The 20,176-nt window shown below is 33.5% G+C and overlaps 4 protein-coding genes across 4 annotated transcripts in view; 2 read left to right on the top strand and 2 right to left on the bottom strand.

Moving 5' to 3' along the window:
- LOC132193636 (uncharacterized) overlaps nt 1-20,176 on the bottom strand; it is a 142,050-nt gene that overhangs the window by 87,628 nt on the left and 34,246 nt on the right. The gene's annotated exons all lie outside the window — the stretch shown is intronic.
- LOC132193642 (poly [ADP-ribose] polymerase tankyrase-1-like) overlaps nt 1-20,176 on the bottom strand; it is a 161,079-nt gene that overhangs the window by 115,915 nt on the left and 24,988 nt on the right. The gene's annotated exons all lie outside the window — the stretch shown is intronic.
- LOC132193504 (C-type lectin domain family 4 member K-like) lies at nt 3,154-3,978 on the top strand. Its single transcript, XM_059614219.1, has 5 exons — nt 3,154-3,267; nt 3,326-3,371; nt 3,438-3,493; nt 3,551-3,659; nt 3,713-3,978. Exons 1-5 carry the CDS (start codon nt 3,214-3,216, stop codon nt 3,934-3,936), a joined length of 489 nt encoding a protein of 162 aa, XP_059470202.1. The 5' UTR covers nt 3,154-3,213; the 3' UTR covers nt 3,937-3,978.
- Nucleotides 4,256-5,450, top strand: LOC132193507 (hepatic lectin-like). The gene is made up of 5 exons (XM_059614222.1): nt 4,256-4,362; nt 4,418-4,460; nt 4,852-4,919; nt 5,016-5,124; nt 5,184-5,450. The coding sequence occupies exons 1-5, from the start codon at nt 4,306-4,308 to the stop codon at nt 5,411-5,413; spliced, it is 507 nt and encodes a 168-aa protein (XP_059470205.1). The 5' UTR covers nt 4,256-4,305; the 3' UTR covers nt 5,414-5,450.

Below are 20,176 nucleotides of genomic sequence, written 5' to 3'. Positions count from 1 at the left end.
TTTTTTAAAACTTTGAATGATCTAGAAACTTAAAAGAAAATCGTTAAAAATTAGTCACATTACTAATTTAATTAAATTAATGTTTTGAGAAAGTAAAAAAATCCATGATTCCATTAAATCTATAATAAATTTTGATACTCAATAAATTTAATGTTGCGACAATCATTGAACAATATTTTTTCATTCAAATTTTGGAAAAAAGTACACAATTTTTATTGAAAATAATTTTAAACACATAAATATCAACAGTTTTTACATATTTCTTCGTCACAAATAAATTTATTTACTAAAATTCAACGTTTGAACGGATTTTTTTAAATTTTTTAATTAGCAAGCTTTCTGATATCCAATGACTGCCTATTCACCTCTCTCAATAGAAGACTTAACAATCAGGATAGTCACAAATAGATTTTAAACAAAGGAAATTATTACCTCTATTAATCGCTCATTGTTTGCGAAAAGTTAAAATAATTTTACGTTCATAAATTGATAATTTGCTGTTTGATTTGCAGGAGAAAAATAAATTGAGCGGAATCAATTTGAATCAAACTAATACTTTTTCCCACATAGAGTTGGGAAATATTTGATCATTAATGACGACGAACAATTGGAAATGCAATTGCATAGCTGTGGGTGAAAGGGTAGTCACATACACAGAGCATGAACTACTATTTGTTCAGTGATCCGACAACTGTGAATGTACGTATTTGCACACTGACCCCAATGTGCAAACATTGGATGCAATTTAAATATTGATTGCTGTTCAACAAAATGACTCCCATAACTACCACCAGTTTCAGAAATATGCATGAGCTTCAAAAAAATCACTTCAGTTAGAATAATTAAGAGCGATATTTTTGGTCAAAATTTTTTTAAATCAAAGTTAAATTTAGCCAGGCAAAAAAAGGTGTACAAATTTAAAATTTAAATTACTTAACATCTCAAATTTAAAGATGTAATTATTGTGATGTTTATATCAAAAAGGTTTAAATGTCAATTAAGTAAAGAGAAATATAACTATTTAGGCAGGTATAATATACAATACAAGGTATCTGGAGAATGAAACGAATGATAATTTTTTTTAAAAAAATTTTAAAGTTATAAATGATTTTTTTACTACTATTTATAATTTGTTAAATCAATTTTTAGATTTTTTGAATGGGTTTGTTTTGATATACTTTAAAAACTTATTTTATTTTTTAATGCAAATTAAAAATTTATTGCTTTTTTCATTATATAATTAGAAGTAAATATGCATTTGCACAAGTTAAATATGCTTAAAATTTATTATTTATACTTCTAAAAACCTAACTAAATTATTTATAATGTTTAGTGCTCTCAATGCAATTTTTTTGATAATATCAAACCTTGCCTTAAAGATAAATTGCATCTTTTCCAAACTTGATTCTGTAAGTATATGATGTATTTTGCTATGTGATAATTAAATTAAATACCTCTTGAAATTCTAAATTAGAAGATAAAATATATTATCATATACATATTATATGATATTATAATTATAATTATTATAATATAAATAAGAGAAGTTCTAAAAATGAAATTGCGATTGACCTTGGCGCAGAGCTTTTTTGTTTCTAAAAACCTTTTACCTTTCATTTCCTTCATGCTTCGATTCAATTTATAATTAATAAAGAACAATAATAATAAAAAAAATAAAAATCAAATTTTCAAAATGAGAATTTGATTTTGCTTCCGATACTGAAAGCCTTTACGAAATCCATTTAAACGCGAAATGAAAATTAATTGCATTATCGAACGGTCAACTCAATCACTTCTGTGTGTCGCATGATCAAAGCGCTCTCTCGCGCAATGTCATTAGAAGCGGTCAACGCGCGGGTGACGGTGGATTTTCCCGAGAGATTTATCGCCCCTGATTATCCAGCAACCAGCATTTCCGCGAAGACCGATTGTTTTTAAATGAAGACAAACGGCGAATGCAAAGATAAAACGGGGCAGCATCCGACTGCGAACCATTAATTACTGAAGCGAGTGCGCGGTCGAGAGCAATGAACCCCGGCGACGGTGTGAAATATATTCGCGCGCATTTTGTGATTAATGTATGTATTTGCAGCCGGCCTTGCTCGCTCTTGTAATGGGATTGGAATTTATTTCGAATTCATGGTAATGCACGGACGTGCACGGCTTGTCTGTTTGAATTTTAATGAATTCGCGGTAGTTGTTCAACCCTCGCCGGTCTCTCTGGCAGAGCCTTTCGCTGCCGGTTTACACACATTGCAAATGAATCAGATGATCGATAATCATTTGTGATCGTTATCGCCGTGTTTGCTGTGCGCTAACAAGGCGCACTAATTGGCCATCACGGCCTTGTATGCCGAAAGAATGTAATTAACGCCAGCAGGTGATACGCGCCGCTCGAGAGTGATATTTCATGGCAAGATATTGAATCACGATCGAGAGTGAAGAACAGAACGATGATGACAATCGCCGAAAAAATAATGAAAATTTTTCAGTAATAGATAGATAGAGTATTTATTGAACACAACTAGGTGTACAACGGGTGTCTAAAGCTAATTTGTCTTCCTAAAATTAGTTTTACAATTAAGCTTTTCAAAAATTATTACTAAGTACAAAGTTAGTTAATTCTGATTTTTGCAGCCTCTCTTACTAGCACAAATAATTATAAAAAAACATGAGTTTTTTTAAATACTTATTTTCGGATCATTAATATTGTAGGGGGGGGGGGAGAAAGAATGTGAAGAAAAATGTTTCTGGAGAACAAAATAGCATGTCTATCAAAAAATGAAATCTGAATTATGTGTATTTTTATTTAAATACAAACTATATAAAATATATTCCTAAAATTACCAAGAAAAATTGAAACTATCTGTACACTTTTTGAATTTTTTGCTAGTTAATTTGATTTTCATTACAACTTTGATTAATAATTTAATATTTCAATTAAATTTAAAATTGCATTTCCTTTTCATTACTTTTTGTGTCCATATAACTCGTAATTGCTTCACTTCAGCAAAACCAAAGCCCATCCAAGTACATTGATTTCACACCTGTTTTTTTAAAGTAACTGCTTTGCTTATCTTATTGTTTTTCAACAGATAATCTGCGGCTTTTGACGACAAAAATCTTTTACTAAACTTTAAAATGATAAAGCTGCTTGATAATTTTTGCTTTCGAAATTCATTATTGCTGAGGCTCCACTGTCAGTTTTGAGCCATGGCGACATCATCACTGTTGGGATTCCTATTACTTCTGTTTCTAACAATACAGGTTTTCTAAATTCACAAGAAAGTGAAACATTAATTTTTATAAATTTTGTAATATTTAGATCGGAGATGCATCTAGTTCTAAAAGTACTGAGCAAAGGGTTGCAGGTTTGAATTTCACAATTAAAAATAATTAATTCAGTAAATGATTATTATTATTATTATTACGATAAGGATCGAGAGTTGAGATCAATGTGAATGGAAAAACTTATTCAGTCACCGCTGGAGCTGTGAGTAATTCAAATCTCTCAAAAAAATTTATAATCTTATTTTGAAAATTTCAAAAGGTTTACAAACCAGAGGCAGAGCAAGACTGTTTGAATCAAGGAAAACAGTTGATCGCTTTTGACGAGCAAGGAGAATATCTCGCAATTCTGGATGCTTTGAGAAACATTGGTATAAAAAAAGAGCTTATTTAGAGATATGATTTATGTAAAAAAAAATTATAGGTATGGAAAGACACTGGTATTGGACTTCGGCAAGAAGGAACAAGTATTCTGACGTCTGGTATTGGGAAACGGGTGGGGCGCTTATTACAGAGTTCTTTTGGATTCCTGGAAATCCCGCAACCGATCAGCTTGTCGATTATTGCGTGAGTTTCAGAGTGGATTCGGGTGGCTGGGATGACGACCCATGCGAGAACAATTTCGTTCTTGGACATATTTGTGAATAACACCAAAAATGCATCACAAAATAATAAATCTTATAAAACCATGAATAATTTTTTTGTATTTTCATGCTAATTTTATTCCCTTAGTGATCTTTTCAAAAGTAATTTGGTAATTTTTAGTTTGTATAAATTATTAAAATTGACTGAAGGTTCCAATCAAAAAAGTTAATCACTTTTAAATCAACAAATAATTTAAACAAAGACCGGTTTCTTATCAATATCAGGCTTCTTATCGACTTATTTTTGAAAGCTCCAATTACTAATCTCCCTTTGTGATTATAACTGAGCAAAGTCACAGAATTACAAAGGAAGATAATTAATTTTCATTTACGACAACATCGCCGTCGAGACAACAGAGAAAATCTCTTCACAATGATGTTTAATCTAAAGCAAAATCTTTTCGTCGTCCTGTTGATTTCTATTTTTTCGGTAAGCCCAATGAAAGAAACTAATTTAGTCTTAATTTAAATTAATTTACTTTCAGTTTACTCTATGCTCGATTGAAAAGGGTTCCGTTTCTTCACAAGGTTTGCCTTAAATTTAAAAAGGAATTTCTTAGCTAATATTTATTTATATTATTTACAATTAGAGCTGATTGTGAGCATTTCATTCATGACGTATTGATTTGTGACATTGAAATAGTCATAGCAAATCTTGGAATAAAATTTGGTCGACTTCAGTAAATTTCTAAATTAAAAAATTATTATAAATTTTGCGTCTAATAAATAATTAAAAGCTATTTTCAGCCGTTTTAGATCAAATTTTATTAAGTTAATCGATTTTCAACATAACAGTCAATTTTTACTAAAAAAAATCACTGAAATTATTCATTTAAGCCCTTGATGGCAAAACACTCAACTCTAATAGTAAAGCTATACAAATTAATTAATTATATTGCACTACTCTTGGATGTCGCAGTTGGCGAACAACAAGTGCGCGAGTTCGTCAACATCAGCGGCAAGGAGTACTTTGTGAAACTCGCGTCGGTAAGTGCACATCTCGCTGCTCAAATTTGATTAGCTCACCAGACTGACTCACGCGAGCACCCGACCGTTCACTGTTTTTCTTTTTTTTTTCCTCAGCACACGTGGATCGAATCGAAGGCCGAGTGCGCCGCTTTGAATCTGTCTCTGGTGACTTTTGAAGGGCCCGGCGAGTACACGGCGGTGCGCCAGGCCTTCCAGCAGCTAGGTCGGGATTAAATATTTTGCTTTAAAAATATGACCAGTGACCTCTTTGTTGGCAAATAGGCTTCGAAAGCTTCTGGTTCTGGACGGATGGCTTCAGAGCTGCCAATTCGAGCGAGTGGGTTTGGCTGAGAGAGCCGTCGGTCCCGATCAGTGAATTTCACTGGGGCCCTGGACAACCGAGTGAGGACAACTCAGAGGACAGGTGCATCAACTTTAGGGTCATGAGTGGCGGCTGGTATGGGGACAATTGTGAATTTCCTCCATATTATTTAAGCTATATCTGTGAATAAAATTTATCTATAATATTCAAGGTATTTAATTAATATCATAATACGGATCGCGATTTAAATTTATTTACTTTTTGACCTGGCGCTGTTAATTTATGGGTATTTTACTAAAGAAGTTTATTTCAGAAAATGTGTGAAAATTGAAAAATGAATTTTTTAATCCTCCACATTCAAGGTTCAAAATAAAATCACGTCTCATGGCAATGAACTTTGCTATTTTTTTGTCAAATCATCGACTATTTCAGAGACGCTCATAGACGTGCGACGTTAAATTTTTTTACTTTTAGACGTGGCGCTTTTAATTTACTGGTATTTTAATAAAGACGAATATTTCAGAAATTGTGTGAAAATTAAAAAATGAATTTTTTAATCCTCCACTTTCAAGGTTCAAAATTAAATCACGTCTCTTGGCAATGAACTTTGCTATTTTTTTGTCAAATCATTGACTATTTCAGAGACGCTTTTAGACGTCGACCTTAAATTTATTTACTTTTTGACCAGGCGCTTTTAATTTTCTGGTATTTTACTGAAGACGATTATTTCAGAAAATGTGTGAAATTTGAAAAATGAATTTTTTAATCCTCAACTTTCAAGGTTCAAAATTAAATCACGTCTCTTGGCAATGAATTTTGCTATTTTTTTGTCAAATCTTTGACTATTTCAGAGACGCTTTTAGACGTCGACGTTAAATTTATTTACTTTTTGACCTGGCGCTTTTTATTTACAGGTATTTTACTAAAGACGAATATTTCAGAAATTGTGTGAAAATTGAAAAATGAATTTTTTAATCCTCCACTTTTAAGGTTCAAAATAAAATCACGTCTCTTGGCAATGAACTTTGCTATTTTTTTGTCAAATCATTGACTATTTCAGAGACGCTTATAGACGTGCGTCCTTAAATTTTTTTACTTTATTTTGACCTGGCGCTTTTAATTTACTGGTATTTTACTAAAGATGAATATTTCAGAAATTGAGTGAAAAAAGAAAAATGAATTTTTTAATCCTCCAATTTCAAGGTTCAAAATAAAATCACGTCTCATGGCAATGAACTTTGCTATTTTTTTGTCAAATCATCGACTATTTCAGAGACGCTTATAGACGTCGACCTTAAATTTATTTAATTTTTGACCTGGCGCTTTTAATTTACTGGTATTTTAATAAAGACGAATATTTCAGAAATTGTGTGAAAATTAAAAAATGAATTTTTTAATCCTCCACTTTCAAGGTTCAATATTAAATCACGTCTCTTGGCAATGAACTTTGCTATTTTTTTGTCAAATCATTGACTATTTCAGAGACGCTTTTAGACGTCGACGTTAAATTTATTTACTTTTTGACCTGGCGCTTTTAATTTACTGGTATTTTACTGAAGACGAATATTTCAGAAATTGAGTGAAAAAAGAAAAATGAATTTTTTAATCCTCCACATTCAAGGTTCAAAATAAAATCACGTCTCTTGGCAATGAACTTTGCTATTTTTTTGTCAAATCATTGACTATTTCAGAGACGCTTATAGACGTCGACCTTAAATTTATTTAATTTTTGACCTGGCGCTTTTAATTTACTGGTATTTTAATAAAGACGAATATTTCAGAAATTGTGTGAAAATTAAAAAATGAATTTTTTAATCCTCCACTTTCAAGGTTCAATATTAAATCACGTCTCTTGGCAATGAACTTTGCTATTTTTTTGTCAAATCATCGACTATTTCAGAGACGCTTATAGACGTCGACCTTAAATTTATTTAATTTTTGACCTGGCGCTTTTAATTTACTGGTATTTTAATAAAGACGAATATTTCAGAAATTGTGTGAAAATTAAAAAATGAATTTTTTAATCCTCCACTTTCAAGGTTCAATATTAAATCACGTCTCTTGGCAATGAACTTTGCTATTTTTTTGTCAAATCATCGACTATTTCAGAGACGCTTTTAGACGTCGACCTTAAATTTATTTAATTTTTGACCAGGCGCTTTTAATTTTCTGGTATTTTACTGAAGACGATTATTTCAGAAAATGTGTGAAATTTGAAAAATGAATTTTTTAATCCTCAACTTTCAAGGTTCAAAATTAAATCACGTCTCTTGGCAATGAACTTTGCTATTTTTTTGTCAAATCATTGACTATTTCAGAGACGCTTTTAGACGTCGACCTTAAATTTTTTTACTTTTAGACCTGGCGCTTTTAATTTACTGGTATTTTAGTAAAGACGTTTATTTCAGAAATTGTGTGTAAATTGAAAAATGAATATTTTAATCCTCCAATTTCAAGGATCAAAATAAAATCACGTCTCTTGGCAATGAACTTTGCTATTTTTTTGTCAAATCTTTGACTATTTCAGAGACGCTTTTAGACGTCGACCTAAATTTATTTACTTTTTGACCTGGCGCTTTTAATTTTCTGGAATTTTACTGAAGACGATTAATTCAGAAATTGTGTGAAAACTGAAAAATGAATTTTTTAATCCTCCAATTTCAAGGTTCAAAATAAAATCACGTCTCTTGGCAATGAACTTTGCTATTTTTTTGTCAAATCATTGACTATTTCAGAGACGCTTTTAGACGTCGACCTTAAATTTATTTACTTTTTGACCTGGCGCTAAACATTATTTTAATATCTAATTTTATTTAAATAATTCTGCAACAATTTGTTTCAAACACTTACAATGTATGATTCAAGTTCTGTTTCTTTTAAAAAGGTCGTAGTATTATAACAAATAAAGATCTTGAAATGATTTAATTTTATCTAATCAGTTACAGGATTCAATTCTATTCTTCATTAAACACTTTTAAATTTATTTCAAAGTCGTTTATTTTTGAAGTAATGGTATTTGCTCAGGTGATACTAAAAGAAACAAATTTAATATATTTATAAGGGAATTAAAATTTGAAATTAAGACTTAAGTTACCGACTTGCTGTTAAATTGGAAATAATTTTCAGAAAATTTAAATGCCCTCGTGTTTGTGTAATTTCTTTAATTTTTACACAACTATCAGGAAAAAAGTTATATTTTAACCGAGTTCCATGATGAAAATTGCAACATAAAACCGCAGAAAATTACGCGACCGTCAGATGGCGCGTCACAGTACATTTGCGGCATATTATTAATTATTATCGTGGCAATTGCGAAAGCGTTGTAAATAATTCAACGCAAACACGCGTGAATGCATTAATTGGAGCAACTCTTGTGACCCGCAAATAATACGTTCGTTATAGCATTTGCACTGCACAATGCCGACAGAATTAATGGCGGCGCTTGCGGCGAGCTGATTTTAATCCGAGCACTGCCCTGGGAGGATTCCTGCCGGCCGACCCACTCTATGGCCGACGCGACAATCCAACGGACACGTCGTCCTGTTTTCAGAGGATAAGCTTTTGATCTGCACAGACAGCAATAATTGCAATTTCCAGGCTTTGGGACAGTCGGAGGAATATCTAGCAAAGGTAGAAGCTCGTTTACTTTGAGATTAAAAAATTCTTTAAAAAAATGTAAAACCCAGACTATTTTAGTTGAGTTTTTCGTGCTCATAAATATTAAGTTCCCGGGACATAGATGAAACAATGTGTTTGAAATTTCGAGTTTCGTCGATGTTTGAGGAAATGTTAACTGATATTAAGCATAATAATCCTTCAAGATATAAAAAAATTCCATAAAAAAATTATAGAAGTGTTTGATTCCTAACTTCTTTTTAGAAATTGAAATTGTCTCAATACATTAGTGAACGTAAAAATCAAAGTCAACTCAATTCTAATAAATAAGACAAAAATGAAACGTAATTTTAAGTTTAGTTTAAACTAACTAAAAATGACTCTTATAGGATTTTAAGAATGTCAAAAATAATAATTTTTAAGCACAAATAAAAATCTTACAATCAATTATTATTTTTGTTTATTTGTTCCAATTGAAAAAATACAAAATATGTTTTTCAGTTTCTTTTCCATATATGCTTTTGGGAAAATCAATATTTTTATGGGAACAAAGTTATTTTTGGATGTTTGTAGATTATTATTTTATTCACTGTTTATAATTATTCCAAATTGAGTAAATTTTGGGACAAAACGCTACCATTACTAGCAAGAACGTTTCTAAAACTCCCAAGGTTGAAATAATCACGTCCTTTGCTGGCTTTGCTGCTCTAGCTCTTAACAATCAACCTCTCTCATAATTATTATTAAATTAGTTCTATTTTTCACCCAGGATGTTTGTTTTCCAGAGAGAAAAATACGGTAATTCTCCGACTGCGTCCGAAGCGTTTTCAAAGGGCACTAAAACAAAGCTGACGCGGCGGGCAAACTTCCGCCGGCGTGCAGACGCCTGCCCGAACAAGCTTTATGCGGCCGGTCGCGCACAGCTGTCCTGCGGGTTGCATAGGGCGTCTGGCAGGCGAGCGAGCGAGCAACCTGCACTCGATTATTTCATTTCGCGCTCCATTTAGCGGAGACGGATGACTGCATAATGCGCAGCGACGTCGCTTATCATTCCTAAACAGCGGGTAATCAATCAAGAAGCAGAAAACTAGCGAAAGAAGGAGCACAGCATCCGCGACTTTGTGTTTGCCGCCCGAAAACTTTGTGATGATGAAGCGGCCTTTGTGTAAAGAAGGCGGGCGAATAATGACTCGGGCCTTGATGGTGCGCCGGCCAAAGTGGATTTTGCAACCGGAGAGCCTATTGAAATGCACGATCGATGCGGAACATCCGCTGGGATTATCCACCTACCGTGGCCTGCATGCAAAGACCCCGTTTCGCGTGTTTCTTTCTCTAATTACATTAAACGATCAAGAAAAATGGGGCCAATTTCCTTAGAGGATTCTACCCGAATTAATTTTACATTATGTAACCAGTTTAATTTAATCAACAGGTTCAGACTCATCAAGTAAATTATAGTGCAATTATTTATTTTTAAACTTAAAACCTCCAAGCAAAATATTGAAGATGTTATTATTAATAATTTTTTGAATTTTTGATTGGTTCAGAGTTTATTTTTAATTGATTTCAATGTTGTTTATTTATTTCTTTTTAAAAGAATAGATAGTAAAAAGATGGATCACTACAAATATCTGAATTTTGTTTCATTCTTTAAATGAAGCAAAAGGTTTATTTTCGTTGAAAGCTTGAACATTTTTACTACTATCTGTAGCCGTACTTCAAAAGAGGAGAGCCCGGGACTTAATTTCAACGTGATGAGCACCACAAGTGGATAATTCTTTTCAAAACTTTTTACCTACAAGTTTCCATTTTCGAGAAATATTTATGGATGGATTAATTTTTTAACTAAAACCATCAAATTTTAAGTTTTTTCAATAAATTTCATTTTGTTAACTAAATAATTAATTTTCAAAAAAAAATTTATATTTAAATAATATTTGAATAGTAAAATTAAATATAAATTTATTTGAATTGATTAGTTTTTATTTTACTAATATAGGCTTTTCTTGTATATATCCTGAGTTTATAAGATAAAAGTTGAATTAATATTATATAAATATTTGTAGAATTATTCGATATTTATAATTAAAGTATTGTCATAAATTATAATGAAATTTCATGAACAACCTTTGCTGAAACGTATGTCATTTGATATTAATATAAAGAAATTATTAATCGATCAATCACTCTGCACAAGAAACTTTTAATTTTACGCTTGAGTATCAAATTAAAGGAAAAAAATGAACTGCAGATGTAATTACTTTTATAAATTACATCATTCAGTAAATTTTTCTTTTCCCACAAAATCAAGCGTGCTGTGGGCTTCCTCCATCAGCATCCACTCAAAACACCACTTTCCAAAAGGTCCTTTCTCTATAGACAATCAAAATTCCAGCACGTGAGATGGAAGACGACGCTGCTTTCAATCAGCCTGGCCAAGTTTCGCCGCCCGGACGAGACACGGTGACCGTAAAGTTTGGGATTTATCGAGCCAGGCGAGTTCCCAGCAAAGTTGGAAATATTGTCTGACACTTTATGGGTGGCTCCGGAGGGACCGAAATGAGCGCGAGGCACCAACGTTATACAGGGCATCGATCGCGCACTGTTTATTGAATTGCGCGGCCGGCTTATTTTTCTTTATCTTTCCGAATGTCTGTCTCGGGGTGAAGGAAAGCTCGAGTTTTTGCACAGCTCCCTTGCTGCGCGTAATAATGCAATGCGCCGCTGATTACAAATGATGATGATGCGCGTCTTTGCCGCGATATGGCTCTCTAAAGAAGTACACACGAGACACACACACGCTCGAGATGTGGCAGTCCCTCGGGAATCGTACAACTTCGTGCACAAGAGAGAGAAGAGACGTAAATAAGAAGGGATGCGTGCTCGTGTGCAATTTTTCTCGGAAAAATCTAAGAAAATGCGATGGAGATTTTCTCTGAGTGGAGTTGACGTCCTACTCGACTGTTCCATTAGGGAAGGTTTGGATGAAAAAAATATTATTTTGAAAATTTTGAGGTGTTCATGCACCATTAAGAGTCTTAGGGATTGAGAAAATATGTGGTTTAACCTTTTTATCCTAGTTTTAATTTAAATGAACTGAATTAATAAAGCCCAAAGCCCAAAAATAATTTTAAGTTTAGAATAAATTTTTACTTTTAAATATTTTCAATTTTTTTTATTGCAAAATATTTCTATACAACTATAATAAATTTATTTGTACGGTCCTTAATTAAATTTCCAAGGGCCTCTATTATGAACAACATCTCAAAATGGCTTTTGGCTTCAGACACTTTCCTCTTTTAGAACACCGGGGAGTCCGGCGCGCCCTTTTCTCTTTTAACCGTTCTTTGTCCTCTCTTTTCTCTCTCTGGGCGACTAATCAATTACAATTAGCGCAGGAGTGATTTTCCGGTCTCGCCGGGACAAAGGGCGGCTAATTAATCGTGGTGCAGACCGGCCCCTTTTTCCATTCCGCCAACCGCACTGAAATTCCGCAGACCTTTTTGCGCCCTGCCTAAAAAAGCTGCTTCTTCTCAGCCAAGGTAAATGACTGAAAGTCGTGCGTTAACAATTCATTTCCGCACGACGGAGAACAAAGGCGCGTCGCAAGAAATTGTGCTAATCTGCTCAGCCGCAAGTTCGCTCCGTCCGAGCTCAAACTTTGCTGCGCAAGCAAGTTTGTATTAATTAAATTCACCGCCACTTCAACTCACCACCCTGCGCTGAAACAAAACAGGCAGGTTGGAAATTCGGTCGGCGGAAAACTCTTGAGGGTTTTATGCTGTTTGGAAAACTCGTAAAACTCGGAATGCACACACACTGACAGTGCGGGCACTAAAAAGAGCCAACCTTAAAAACCTATAAAAGCTGCACCATTGTGATTTTATGTATGTGCAGCTCGTAAGATGACGCGTGGATTAAAAAACCGACCGAGCATGCAATTTTTACGGCCGCGTATCGCGCCAACGGCCGGCAATTAAATTACCCACTGTAATGATATAAATTAGGAAAAATGGAACTTTACGGCCGCGGCTTTGTTTAATTTTATTACCTACCAGACCGTGCCGCTATTAATCTACTTAAATGCTGAAGTAATGGTTTATCTTGAAGATCAAAACGTTGGTTGTTATTATTGCTGAGACTTTTTTAGGGCCAAGAAAACAACTATTTCACTGTTCGTTCACAATATGGTTGAATTTTGAAATATCCACTATTTTGCAAATTAATCAATTTAATAATGCTGCATAAAAACTCACACAAAAATTTTAGTTAAATTTATTTTCATTTCACAATTAGGTACCAGAAGTTCCTTTATAAAAAAAATAACTACTAATAAAGTATACAAAAAATTTAACAATTTACAAATTAGATAATATGATTAAGAATTTTTATGCTATAAAAAAATTAGAAGTTTAATATATGGTAATAAATATATTAAATGTTTTATTTTAAACAATCAATAAATAAACTTCCCTAAAATTACTAAAAAAAATTATAATAAAGTTTTAGTAAATTATAATAATTGTTACTAGAATCTTATACGAAATTTTTTAATTCTTTTCTTTTTTATAAATTCAAAATAAGATTGAGTTTATTCTGAAAGGGTAAATTTTGTTGTAAAACTACTTCCTCTCCTCAACTTAAAATTTCTAGTTCAAAAAAATGATTTGTTATTTTCATTCATTTCGAAATTTTATTTTTTTTTATCACTTTGAAAAGATTCTTAAATACGTTCACTTGAACGGGAGGCCCGCTTGCTCTGCTTTGTGATTGAGAATGCGATGCGAGCGAGGAAGCTACTTTGAGATGCAGCAAGAGGGAGGCAGGCTTGTTATCATAAAATTGAATTTTATATCAAGCAGAAGCTCGAGAGTGCTAACAAGCGCGGCAACAGTTAGTTAACAAGATGCAGCGCAAACTCGGCCGCCTTTCTGCAAGAAAACCGTCAGTTGTCAGTCATACCAACCTTATCTATTTATGCAAATTAGCAAACTGTCGGGGCCTAGTTAATTTTACGCCGCAATTGCACATGCGAATGATTTCGCACATTGCGGGAGTGGCGCGAATTCAATTTGAATGTCTGTTAACGACTGCAATTTGTCGCGCCGAGTTCGTTTAATTGCGCCACTCGGCTCCGACGCCATGTAATACCTTGGGTGTATATTTGTTGCGCAACTCGGCGGCACCGACCGCCGCTTCTAATTGAGCCAATTTGCTGTTTTACGACTGCGAGATCCGACAGTGCAATATTGAATGAAATTACTATGCAGCATCGGCGTTGCTCAACGTGATATGCAGGTTGCCTACATTTCGTCCTTGGTGTGCTCCCGGAACGAGCACAGCAGAAATTGATTCGGTTTAGGTGTTTGACCTTCATGTTTATGCTCGGGGAAAATGTTGCACTAGTTGACCGGTTGAAAATAAAAGTAAATATAAACAGAATATTTAAGCTCTCTCCTTTTTTAAAATAGTTGTTCACAATAAGAGCAAATAATAGCAATTAAAAGTAGATACCAAAGAAACCACTTAATTTTATTTTTTTTTTGGACCAAAAATTTAAGACAAATTAGTTTATAAAATTAAATGTTAGTAATTTTCAATTCAATCTTGATGGAATTCCAATTCTTGATATTTTATCATAAGTCAATCATGTTATACCATCGCAATTGATCTAAAATAATTATTAAATATTCAAACACTGGACGGGTAAAAGATCTCTGTAATGTCTCAATAAACAGAAGCTTAAACTTGGAATCAAAATGAATCTAATATTATGTAACATGCAACTGAAAGAAATAAATAAAAATTAAGAGAGGAACGAACAAAATCATATCAATGCCTCAAATTTCGAGGAAAAATGTGTATTTTTTAATCGCTTTCAATAGTAGTTGAAACTCAATGCATTGCCCGAAAGTGAAATATAGAATTTATCAAAATAATGCGCTCAACTAAAAAAAGTAATAAAGACACGATCTCAATTGCCTGCAAATATTAGAAATTCCACATTCTAATGTTTGTGTCTGCTTTGATTCCTTAGTAAAATGCACATTTTCTCTCAGTTATCTTAGTTAGGCAAAATTTAGAATTTCATATATTAATCTTTGTGTATGCACTTCAAAAGGCATTTAAATGTATTCAAAAATTAAAATTAATCACAAAAAATGACACCAGATTTATCAGAAAGCAGAAATTGACAATTGTGTTCAGTTTTAACTATTTACAACATCTCTTTACCACTGAAGTTTATACATTTATAATTATAATAAATAAAAAAAACCACATAATAAAAATAGAGCAAATTAATGCTTTTGTTTTAAAAACAAAATAATTCTAGTTATAAAATATTGAAAATATAAAAAAAAAATTTGAAAGTGAAAAATAGTACAGTAAAAAATAGAATACATTTTTTAACACTATTTTAAAAACAATTAAATTTTAAACATATTATAAAAATATAGCAATTGCATCTTTTTTGAAGTTTTAAGCATTGCGATAAAGAGCAGGAAGGGTATCTACAGAGTGCAAAAATGCTTTTATATTCTCCTGTAACGAGGTCCATCAGCCGCAGCTCGAGTGCGCGACACGAGCTCATAAAAATTCAAGCAGCGGGCTTTGCAAGTTTTAGGTTGTAATTCACACACGCACGTAGAGTCTCGCCCGCAGCAGCGTTCGGTCGGCCGGCAGCTGCAAGTTTAACTCATTACACGGCCCGGTCCGAAATAAGCTCATTCCGACATCGCGCAGGTAAAAAGCATCGTCCTTTCATGCGCGCAAAAAGCTTTTAGAAAGATTGCCTCGGCCCAGCACAGCACATAACGTAGGCAACCGGCACGGCACTTATAATTGGATCGTTTATATTCACACAAAAGTCACGCGGCGCAGAGCAGCACAGTTGAATTTTTAATTATGCAACCCTCTCGGTGCTGCGGCTGTTGCGTCGGAATTCGGTGCCGGGTGCGGATGACCACCGGATCACCGCAGTGCACTTTGAAGATGGAAAGCGGCGTTAACATTCCACTCAAGGCGGGCAGCACCCGAGTGGTCTCGCGGCCGGATCGTGCCGAGAATTAAATATCTCGCAACCCCGCTGAATTATCGCCGGGGATGAGAATTACAGTCGATTTCATTGCAGCCAGCTTTTTGCCCAAATATTTACTCTCAAGAATAAATATTTCAATTCCAAACTAATGAAAAAGATGATCTAATTTAGCGGAGGCTAAAAAAATTATCTCACAATTAACATTGCATGGAGGGTTGTTATTCTGGGCCTTGAATCGCCCTCACTAATTTCTATTTTGAAATTTTCATTTTACTGATTTCTACATTTTTCAGTAAGTTTAAGCAACACCACAACTTTTCAACAATATTTAAATTTTAATTAAAATTTAGTAAAATAATTTGTTACACGGTTAAAATTTTTTTAAAGGCAAATAATGGTTGTAATTTTTGTATGATCCAACTTCAAATAATTAAATTAGCCTTTTTAAAGAGGTTTTACTGAAACTCAACAAGAAAAAATTGGCTTCAAGAATGGAATGCTTACCAAAATTTTGGCTTTTAATTAATAAATAAATTTAAAATAAATCTTCAAAATGGATCAAAAATTAATTTCTTAATTAAAAGTCAAAATTTTGGTACATATATGCCATTTTTTACAGTCAAGTTTTTGTCGCAGAGTTTCAATAAAACCACGTAAAAATCTCTTAAAAATTAAGCCCTGAAATTGCTTTACGCTTTACAACCCCAAAAAAGACACTAGTTCGAACAAAAAAAAACACACACTAACAACAAATTGAAGAAATTAGCCTTGATTAAATAAATTGCTATAGCGATTTGTGCGTTCTCCTGCAAAAATAAAATTAATTGCAGTTTTTGTTCATAATAAAAAATTTAGGGACACAATTATTTTTGGTTTTTTACTTTCGTAGCTGGATTTAAAAAAAATCAAAGTCGATTTTACTCAATGTGAAGTGAGTGTCAGTTGACTCAAAATTCCGTGATTTTTGTACATTTGATTAGCTTAAAATGATGCTTAAAAAGTAAAAAAGCCTAAGTTTTTTGCTCTGCAAGTTATATCTCCCATATCCGTTCTGCAATTCCGCTCTTCTTTTTCACTCTGATCTCGTGTGTGTTTTCAATATTTTTTCCTCTCTGCCAATTTTCATATGCATCGACCTTTTCCCATCACGCGCGCTGCTTTATTGCCGCGCATGTGTTGAGAGATGAAGAGAGGAAATTGAAAATTTTGCTCTCGCTCACTCTCTTTTCTGGCAACCTGCTATTTCGAGCTAGCTTTTTTACAGTGAGGCTTTGTTCGCTGAAAGCCGATATATACGTGTGTGTTCAGCCCGGTTAATTTTCACGAAGCCCTTTATTGTCACTTGATGGGCCCTGTTATTGGCGATTCTTCCGAGCGGCGGAAAATTGGAATTTATGGATGCAAAAAGGGCCGACGAGAGTGAGAGAAAATTATAAAGAGAGAGAAGAAATTAATTTATCCGATTCAGATCAGTTTCAATAACAAAATTATATGAAGAAAAAAATTATCATTCTTTTTTATGAGGTGAATTGTCAAAGTAAAGGTAAGATTGCAGTTTTCACCAATATAAACAATTTTTAGATGAAATTTACGAAAATCCAAAATCAATTGTTTCAAACAAGGTTTTTCAAGGCTTCGCAGGAATTAAATTATTTTCTGCTATTATTGCAGTTACAACGCTTATGCTGAATTATATATGTAATAAAAATCATCAGCAAAAATGAAAATTAGTTTTAAAATATGGGTGAACAAAAACTAAACAAAATAATATTATTATAATCACAATAAATAAAAATGCACAATATCTTCAATGCACAAAATTAACTTTATTATTAACAAATAAATGTTGATTTTTTATGTTGAACAATAATACTTAAAAAAAAAGTCACATCTAACGTAGCTTACTCTGAATTTTACCAACAAAAATCAGCTTAATTGGACTAAAAAATTCTCACCGTTTATTAGCTCTGAATAAAAACTGTGTAGAAAAAAGCACGCGTTAAACTCGCTTGAAAGAATTTTCACGAAAAATTATATTTCTTTCAGCCAGAAAAATTAAATCGGTGACTAAATTCAATTGAATAAAAATTTTCCCAAGAAAATTGCTGAGATGGCGCATTATTTTAACTCTTTCCCGGATTTTACTGGCCCTCTTTACTACAAACACAACTTGCAACTTTCATCTTTATTTTTGTAGCGCCATAAACATATTGCTCAGTAAATTTCACAATATTTGCCATCATTTTGGGCAAATATTTGCCGTCGACAGGCAGCGCCGTAACTCTCTGGCGAAATTTGGCAACGACCTCCATTCTCTGCAAATCCGTTTCGCATTAATACGATCGAGTCTCGTAAACCTTTCTTGGCAATCCAATTCCTCGAAATCCGCATTATCGCAGGCGTCGTCGCGGAATCATCGCGAAAATCTCTCTCCCTTAAACAAACCAACGGACGATTTACTGCACACGCTCTTTTTTTTATCTTCCTCCAGTCGTTTGCATCGGACGGAATTGCATTTACATTTGGCCCATCAAAATGCCGCCGCCGTCTAGACAAAAGAGCGAACACATTCGGCAAACAAACGAAAGAAAAAAATGCAGCCCAGAGAGAGGAAATTGCCTTCCAGACTAGGTGGTCCATTTGCCGACAGATATTATTTTAAATTTATATTCTTTTGGCGGCGCCCGTGACTTTTCGTTGGTACAATATTGAATTTCTTCTATATTGGAAAAGTTTCTGCGATGAGCGAAGCACATTCAAAATCCATTCGGAGCGGAAATTCATAAACATGCAAAATATAGATATTGCCGCGCGTTTTGACACTTGACTGCCGCGACATAAATCGCGTCACGTCATGCATGTTATTACGTTTGTAATTGAAACATTGATGCCGAAGCGCGATCGGCGCTGAATGCCAATTTCCACACGCTCGCTTGCTCACCCGCCACATACATAAACATACATCCTGCGTCTGACGGCCAAAATCTGGAACCGATCGGCAGAACACTTTTGACATCCGACCTAAACGCGCGCAGATATATAAATTCAAATCGAGAGTGCTTGTCACGAGCGTCTGTCAAGCGAAAGTGGAGGAAACGTCATGAAAATTTCATCGCGTTAAATTTGGCAATTTTGTTTATACTGAATTTCATGTTTCATGCTGGATTTTATTATTATTATTTTTTTTTCTATAAAAAGGGGAAAAAATATAATTATTTTCATTTTTTAGCCCAACTTATTTAATTGTTTGATCTCTTAAGAATTTATCAAATAATTTCTAAGAAATCAACACGATCAATTTTTTCTTAGTCTATTATTTCATTGTATCAGTAATTGTTATTATTTTTACTATTGCAAAAGTACCTTAGGAATTAGACGAATTTTTTTTAATTTCAATTATATTTCAGTATATTAACATCACTATATCGTAGAATCCAACCCACAGACTATCATCAGATGATGAAAAATTATGATTTCTTCATTTAGAACATCATTATGCATACGATTTTTTTAATTTATTATCACTAAATAAATTTTATATTATGTTTGTATCATGCATAAGAAAAAGCATATTTAAATGTAGTAACTAATTTTTAAAAATAATTTTATTCTACATAAATATGATTAATATAATTCTAAATTGCATTTTTAATTTAATATTGTGTTATAATTGAAACAAATAAATATAAAACAAAGTTAATAATTTATAATAGTTACAAGTTTTCGGTGTGAGCCCATTCAAAAAGTTTGTGGTTTTTTTGCATCAACCTTTTCTTTCTCCTCTTTTCAGTTTCGTGCTTGAACCCTCGAGCCGATTTATAAAATTCCCTGTAGTAAATTTTACATGTTCATCTTTTTCAGCTCGAGGGGTGAAAAAAAAAATCCGAAATCAAGGAAAATCTCTCCGATCTGCTTTCAACAACTGCGTCCAACCCTTTGAATCCCTTACGCATGGTTGATGAAAGCAGAGTTGGTAATTAAAATCCGCTTCAGAGCGATGCTTATCGCGAGTTCCGAGTGCGCGTAGCGAGAAGCGTTCGCGCTTTGTTTCATTTCCCAGCGGAATAAAAAATGCAGTGCACAAAGTTTTCGCCCAGCGTAGGTGGCACCAAACAAACATGGCTAGTAGTTTACCCACCACGGCTCCATTGTGCTCCGTAATGGATCCAAACCGCACGGCTTATTATAAATTATAATTACAGTCTGCACTCACTTTTCGCCCCTCCTGCCCGGCGAAAGCGAGAAACGGCAACGCCCGGCAACAATCTTTCTGCACACACACGAGGAAGGGCGAAATGA

This window comes from Neocloeon triangulifer, unplaced genomic scaffold (assembly GCF_031216515.1).
Source record: "Neocloeon triangulifer isolate White Clay Creek 2 clone unplaced genomic scaffold, ASM3121651v1 ptg000004l, whole genome shotgun sequence".
In the NCBI taxonomy this organism is placed as follows: domain Eukaryota; kingdom Metazoa; phylum Arthropoda; class Insecta; order Ephemeroptera; family Baetidae; genus Neocloeon; species Neocloeon triangulifer.
This window is presented reverse-complemented; position numbering and strand designations above follow the sequence as displayed.